Source organism: Trichosurus vulpecula, chromosome 5 (genome assembly GCF_011100635.1).
Source record: "Trichosurus vulpecula isolate mTriVul1 chromosome 5, mTriVul1.pri, whole genome shotgun sequence".
Lineage (NCBI taxonomy): Eukaryota > Metazoa > Chordata > Mammalia > Diprotodontia > Phalangeridae > Trichosurus > Trichosurus vulpecula.
Genome location: NC_050577.1, coordinates 173786915 through 173794440, shown reverse-complemented (window position 1 = coordinate 173794440; position 7526 = coordinate 173786915). Strand labels below are relative to the sequence as shown.

The window sequence follows — 7526 nt, the reverse complement described above, 5'->3', positions numbered from 1 at the left end:
TAAGAAATATCTAAATAACTTCTCTGTCAATGAAGATCAATTTTAGGGTGGATATGTTTACATCACACATGCTAATAATGTTGTTTGAGAATAACTTACTGGAGCACCTGACATTTTTTGTTCCTTGACATCAGTATATGTGCTTGTTTGGAATTATTTTTCCTCTTATTTTTCAATTGAGTTCTTCCTCCCTCCTTGGCACTCCTAGCTATCTTCCCACAACTAAATCCAAGTTGGATAATATTAATTTCATTAAAGTTACACAAGACTTGTATTCTTCATTTAAAACTTGGATTGTAGAAATACATTGCTTTATTAAATATAATGATGAATAACAGTGTGAAAGGCAGAATTGGTGGGACTGAATTGGGAAAGTGAAAGGGAGCAAAAACTAACAATAGCCCTCCAAAAGGAAGATTGTTCAGGTTGTGTTTTGCATTGTTTGCTGTCTAACTTTTCACACGTGTAGTTCTTGATTTCCTAATTATAAGCTTCTTGTGCAAAAATGGTTTACCATGCTTTTTTTACCCCTTATAATGCCTTGCACAGTGCTTTACACACTGTAGGTACTCAAAAAATATTTGCTCATTGGCTGATTGAAGACTTGATTATACTGGACACAGAAAGGAATAGGGACAGTGTTTGTCTTTCTTTGTATCCCCACCACTTCGAACAGTGTCTGGCACGTAGGTGGTTAATAAATGCTTGTTGACTTCACACACACACACACACACACACACACACACACACACACACACACACAGGTAATGGAGGTAGCCTATTCAGAAATAGAGCTAGTATAACTCTGAAGAAGAAAAAAAAAATGGGGACATAAGATATTCAAAAGTAAAATTAAATAGGAGGGAGGATAAAGCAGAGAACATATTGGGGAGAAAATAGAACATGGAAAATTCTTAGGCCAAAATGGCTATAAATGGGTCAGGATCTGATATAAATCTGATATAAAGAATAACAAGCTAAAAAATTAAATTTCAAAAGTTTATTTGTTAGGGTAAAGCCCTTTACTTTGCAAATCCAAATCTGTTTTTTTTTTTTTTTGGGTAGGGCACAGTCAACATCATACTCATTGCAAGATTTGGGGATAGGCAAAGCTAGGTTGCAAACTGAGAAACAGACCTAATTCTCTACATTCCTCTTTCTAGAGTCTAGGTCTTTTCCCACTTCTGCCTAACCCTGCCTATAACCACGGGCACCAGTGCCTCTGCAGCTCTGATAAGAATCACATACAACTCTCTATTATATACAATGCATCACTGCTGCCACACAAGTGCAGCAGCTCTGTGAGTATCACATATGCTACATGGAACAAAATGCCATCTTGGCTGGAGCTGAAGGAAGCTACCGTTAATTTCTTCTAAGTTTATTTTCTCTTTCAGTATTCAGAACCACTGCAAGGTTTTAGATTCTGGCTCCTTTCCCTTTCTGGAATAATAAATTGAAATTCACATTGTCTTTTTACCCCAATAGTTTTCACTGATGTTTTCCCTTAACCAGAGCATTTAGGAAAGTGTTTGCCTGTAAGAATCTTCAGACATTCTTTTAAGAAAGATGGGATGGCTGCTTAGGGAAAGGTCTGAGGGTATCTGGGTGAGGTAGTGGATAGAGCACCTGGCCTGGAGTTAGGAAGACCCAAGTTCAGATTTGATCTCAGACACTATATGACCTTGGGCAAGTTACTTAACCCTGCTTCATCTCAGTTTCCTCATCTATAGAAAGAACTGGAAAAGAAAATGGCTAATCACTCCAGTCTTTGCCAAGAAAACCCCAAGTGAGGTCACTAAGTCGGACACGACTGAAAAAAGACTGAGACCTTTCCCTCTGTGTACTCCCATTTCCTCAGCTATAAAAATGAAGCCATTTTTATCTTTGTCCTACCTCCTCTTTGGGATGGTTGAATTAGAGAGTATTGACTTAAAGTTTCTAAAGAGCTTGAAAGCCAAAGGAGTTTGGAGTGTAATGTAATAGACAATAGGGGCCTATTGTAGTTTTTTTGAACAACGCATGACAAAAACTTATGCTGATATGTGAAAGAATTATTATTTTGTTAGTGTGGCAAATTTCTTCATCAATGAAGATCACAACCCATCTCTTAACTTCTAGTCCTTAGGGAGTGGCATGTCTATGGTCCTCATGGCTCCAAATTGAACACTCCATTTACTATAGCATCCCACGGTATTGGAAGGCAGCATGTTATAGTTGGAAAGAACACTGGACTGGGAGTCACAGGATGAGAGTTCAAATCCAAGCTGTCCCTTTACTTCTTATTTACCTTTGGGCAAGTTAATCTCGCTGGTTTACTCTTCTGTAAAATGAGGTTGCTCTAGACTACCTTTAAGATCTTTCCAGCTCTATGATTCTTTATCTGGTTAATGGCATGCAGGATGGTTTATAATAGGAAAACACTGGAGATAGGGAAGCCAGCCAGGAGTCTTCTAGTAATCCAACCATAAGGAAACTTAGATTTAGATTAGGGTGGCAGTAGCACTGTTCTAATGGTCTTGTGGTTTAGGGGCTGGGACACTGGTTTTTGAATCAGAAGACCTGGGTTCTGATCCTAATTCTTTTCTTAACTGTATAATGTTGGATAAATCACTCTCTCCAGTTCTGTTTCCACATCTGCATAGTTATTGGATTTCTAAGGTTTCTTACAGTTTAAGGGTTCTGAAAATTTCAGCAGCAGTTAAAACTACTGTAGTCATGGACAATGGAGAAAGGCTTTTTCTTTCCTTTCTCCTTTGTCATTCCTATTTCCTTGGTGGCAACTGCAATTTAATAAATTTATTACCTCAGATATTCTAAGTATTGCACCTAAGTGCTATCTTTACATATAGATATATACACATGGATAGCCTTATGTATCTATACTTACATATGTGGAAGCACCTGCTGGTTATATTAGCTCAATTAGGTCTTTTGTCCCTAAACAAGTATAATGTACTCTCAAAAAAAAAAAGGTGCATTTATCATACTACAAACTAAAGGGTAGGCAACAGAATTGTAACAGGTTAGGCAATCATGGCTTTTTCCCATGATTCACAGAATTTAGGCTGGTGCCAAAAACTTAAGCCATAGGCACTAGGGGAGCAGCAATGGGCCCATTCACAGGATACAATCCCCAACAGTACCCTCCCCCACCCAGGTAAAGTTAATCCCTCTTTGGCACCCTTCACAAATACCCTTTGATCCTTCAGGAAACATGGTTCTCAGCTATGGGATTTGTACCACTCATATACCACGGTCTGGTTACCTTAAGCAAAGCATCCTGTCTTCCTGGGGCACCTATACCCAAGCCCATAGACACACCTCCCTTCTCCCCAAGAAATTCCTAGGGTAGCGCATAGGGACACCCGGACACAGGATGAATGCAGATGAAATTTATTAACTGAACTGGAAACACAGGCTTGGCATATATATGATATAGTTTAGTAGTCCTGTCCATGGATGGGTTCAAGGCTACGGAAGCTCACCCAGGCCTAAGGGAGGACAGGTCCTTGAAGCAATGGGTTGGTATTGGAAAGTCTTTAGCCAATCTGGGAAAAGGATGTAGTGGTTCAATTCAGGAAGGTTTGTCCACAAAGTCATTGAATCAAGTACAGAGAGGAGGAAAAATGTTGAATCATGTTGGACCGTGGAGGGTAAAAGGGTCTCAGCCTGTGGTTCACATGCAAATATGCTATCAAAACTTATGGAATTTCTGCTTTCTTGATACCAGCCTGGAAAATGCTGGCTGGTACCTGAAACTGGGCCCAGGTGGTTTAGTTGCCAGATAAAGCAGAGCCAGATGCAGAAGCTGATGCCATTTCATCTTGGAGGGCCTCGTTATACTGGGACACCCAGCTCGAAGGCTCCCGATTCTGAATCTTTGCCACAAAGCGAAGTACTTGCATCTTGCTCGTCTCGTGGGCAGCTCTGGGTCCCCATAGGAACTCATGCTCGGGGGGGTCGGTATGGGGGACTCGGTTGTACTCCAAATATTTCTGGCGAACAAACTCATCCTTGACCAGCTTCTTCACGTCCCCGAAGGTGTTGTGCCTTTTCTCTGGATCAACACGGAGCTTCTTGAGCACATCCCAGACCAGGGACTCCCGGGCCGAGTTGCCCTTCATGAAGATGAGGCTCAGGATCACCATGAGAAGGCCCATCTTGGCCACGCTTTGGTCGTTCCTCATGCCATCCCCCTCCAGGCGTTCCAGCTTGTTGATGATGATGTAAGTATGGTGCTTCTGGTCTATCTCCTTGAGCTGCAGCCCGAAGACCTCCTCCAGCGTCTGGCCCGCGCGCTCGATGATGACGGAGGCCAGGTCTTTGTAGTCTTGCAGGATGGTCTTCACCATGTCGGCCCGGCGGATGGGCACTTTCTTCTGGTCCTTCACCAGCAGGAACTGCACCAGCTCGTTCACCTTCTGTTGGATCTGGGCCTCGGTGCGCTTGGCCGGCTTTTTCTGGGCCTGGGAGGAGGAAGAGGACGACGACGACGATGTGGAGGGCATCGGTGGGGTCGCCGTGGGCCCGGGCTCCTCACACCCCGCCTCCTCCATGACGTCATCGTCTACCTGCGAGGGGCCCGCCTGAGCCAAGGCCTGGGCCAGGGCCTGTACCTGGGCCTGGCTGAAACCGAGGCCGCCGCCGCTGGTGCTGGGGCCGTCGCTCTCGTCGCGGCTGCCGCTCGGGCCGCCGGAGCTAGCGCCGCCATCGTCGCCGCCGCCGCCAGCGCGGGGAAGGCCTCGGCCTGTCTTTTTCTGTGACATACCGATCCCCGCTCGGAACGAACCTAGGGGCCTGAAAAAGTCTCCTTCGGTACCGGTGCAGCCAGATCGCTCCGGGCGGCTGGCTCCTTCACGCCAACACCCCCACTACCCCCCTCACGAAAGCCTCGGACGGACCGACGAACGGACCGACGCTGCTCTGCCCGTCTCAGTCAGACCCTGACTGGCAGCGCGCCCACGCAAGGCCCGGGAACGTGCACGCCCCGGCGCTTTTGCGTGAGGTGAGGAGGGGGCTCGAGGAGAAGACTCCGAGGCCAAGTGCGGTGGGGGCGGGGCTGGGCGGCGCGGCAGCGGCAAAAAAAAAAAGTAACAAAAACGAGAACGAGGCTGGATGCGCGCCCCCTCGCTTGCCCCTCCCCCGCCCGGGCCAAGGCCACAGCGAGGCTTCCTCGCGGTGTCTCGCGGGAGTACCCTCCGCTTATTATTTTTTTGTTTTCTAATCATTTCCCCGTGTGTAGGCGGCTGAAGCGTGATAAAGAGGAGCTCGGTGAAACCTCCCAGAGTGGAACGTTCTGGACGCGCGCACCTGCGCGGGCAGGGGCCTGGCAGGCGGCCGGGGGCGTGCGCAGTGTAAGGCCCGCAGCTGCCTCCTTCGGCTTCTAGTCCTGCCTCTGACGCTCTGACGCGGTGACTTCGGACCCCAGCTCAGCCGCCCTGTGCCTCGGTTTCCTCATCTGTAAAATGTAGGGATTAGATGAACCCAGAGTCCCCTCAGATCTGTGATTCTGCAGTCCCATAAACTTGTAACTGTGTGTTTTGTGGGTCGTCCACTAGCCCTGGAGTCCCAGGACCTGGGTTTGAATCTTCTGCTTCCTTATAACTGACTCTGGGCACGTCACTTAATTTCTCCGTGCCTCAGTTTCCTCATCTGTAAAATAAGGAGACTGCATGAGCTCACCCTAAACTGTGATTCTGTGGGGCCTTGAGCCTGTAACTAGTTTCTTTGCAGGTCAGGAAGCGGGATCTGGGTTCAAATTCTACCTCTTCGAATAACTGACTTTGTATGCAACATTTAACCTCCTTGGGCCTCAATTTCCTCACCCATAAAATGAAAAGAGACTCAGAGACCCCTTTCAGCCATATGATAATATGATCCCATGAATGTGTAAATACGTCATGTGTTTACATGTTTGATGTTTGCATAATGTGTAAAACACCACTAAAGGTTTTGTAGTTCAGGTGGTGTGGTAATACTCCTGAAGAGCCAGGACCTGAGTTCCAATCCTGCCTCTTCTTAATAACTACCTTTGGTTGCAAAACTCAACCTCCCTGTACCTCGGTTTCCTTATCTGGAAAATGAAGGTGGCCTGGAGGAACTTTGAGACCCTAAATCTGTGCTACTGTAATCTTATAACCGCCTGATTGTTTTGTTGGTGAGTCAGAGGATTTGGGAGTTAAATCCTTCAAAGCTTTCAAAGTGCTTCCCACATGTGTGATCTTCCTGGGTCTCTGTAAAATGAAAGAGTTGAACTAGATGACCTTTGGGGTCTCTTCTACCTACTATATTCAAGGCACTGGGGATACAAAGATTTTTAATTCAATGCCTTCAGATTTTATGTAGAACTGCCTTTCTGTCCAGGGATGTCTCATCTGTTCCTAATGGTAGTCAGTCATTAAACGTTTATTAAGTGCAAATTATGTGCCCGTCACTGTGCTAAACACTGGGCATACAAAAAGAGGCAAAAGACAGTCCCTGTCCTCAAGGAGCTTACCATCTAATGATACCATTGTGGTTTGAATTTTATTTTAACGTTTGGGAACTTCACAAACATTAACATTTCCTAATGCAAAGGACAGGAAGAGAAAACTATATATGACACTGAATCTTTCTTACTTATAATTTGTTTTTCAAAGTAGATAATAAATTTAACGCAATAGTTCCAATACTTCTCTGCTTGTCTGTGTCCTCTCTGAAATTATGCTTTCTTGTGTTTTTGAAGTGTTTCCTCTGTGCTCAGAAAAATTTGGCTTTTTTACTGAATCCAAATTTTATAGAAAAACCTGGCCTTTTGACCGAATCCGAATTTTACTGATTCTGTAAAATTCGGATTCAGTCAAAAAGCTGCACTTAAGGATCTAGAAGGTCGCAGGTTCCCCACCCCTGGACTAGATGGTTTCAGAGGTCCCTTCCAACTCTAAAACTCAGGATCCTATGTTCTCGTAGAATGTTATATTACCAAAACCCTAGCAAATATTTAATGACTTATCATTTTCACTAACTTGTTATAAGACCGGCTGAATTACTTAATCTTAGTCTTTATAGAGGCCTCATCTCTAAAATGAGTGGTAATACCTAGCTTTGAATCCTGACTCTGCTGCTTGCTTCTCTCTGACCTTGGTTAAGTCCTTAGCCTGTCTGTGCCTTAGCTTCCTCATGTGCAAAATAAGGTGATTGGAGTAGGTGATCTCTAATGTTCCATATAGCTCTAAATAAGCTGTGACCTTAAGATGCTATCACCTCTTTATGCGATTAAGCTGTTTCTCTGTGTGTGTGTGTGTGTATACATACATATAATTCAGGTCTTTAATTCTTTACCTTGTGATAATATGTGATAATAGTTCCTTTGGCATATAATTTTTGTAAATTATAGAAAATGCCCCAACCATTCTTCCCCATGTCCTTAAGGAAACTAGAAATAAAAGTGATTCGCCCCAAGTCTGACATTACCCACTTATTATTCTTCATGATCCCATTAAAAGAACAATAGATTTAATATTTATTCATTGAGAAATAAGAAA

General features: G+C 44.5%; 1 protein-coding gene across 1 annotated transcript; it reads right to left on the bottom strand.

The window, feature by feature from the left end:
* Nucleotides 1-3380: 3380 nt before the first annotated feature.
* Nucleotides 3381-5177, bottom strand: LOC118852117 (non-structural maintenance of chromosomes element 3 homolog). The gene has a single exon (XM_036761777.1). It carries the CDS (start codon nt 4767-4769, stop codon nt 3777-3779), a length of 993 nt encoding a protein of 330 aa, XP_036617672.1. The 5' UTR covers nt 4770-5177; the 3' UTR covers nt 3381-3776.
* Nucleotides 5178-7526: the final 2349 nt, after the last annotated feature.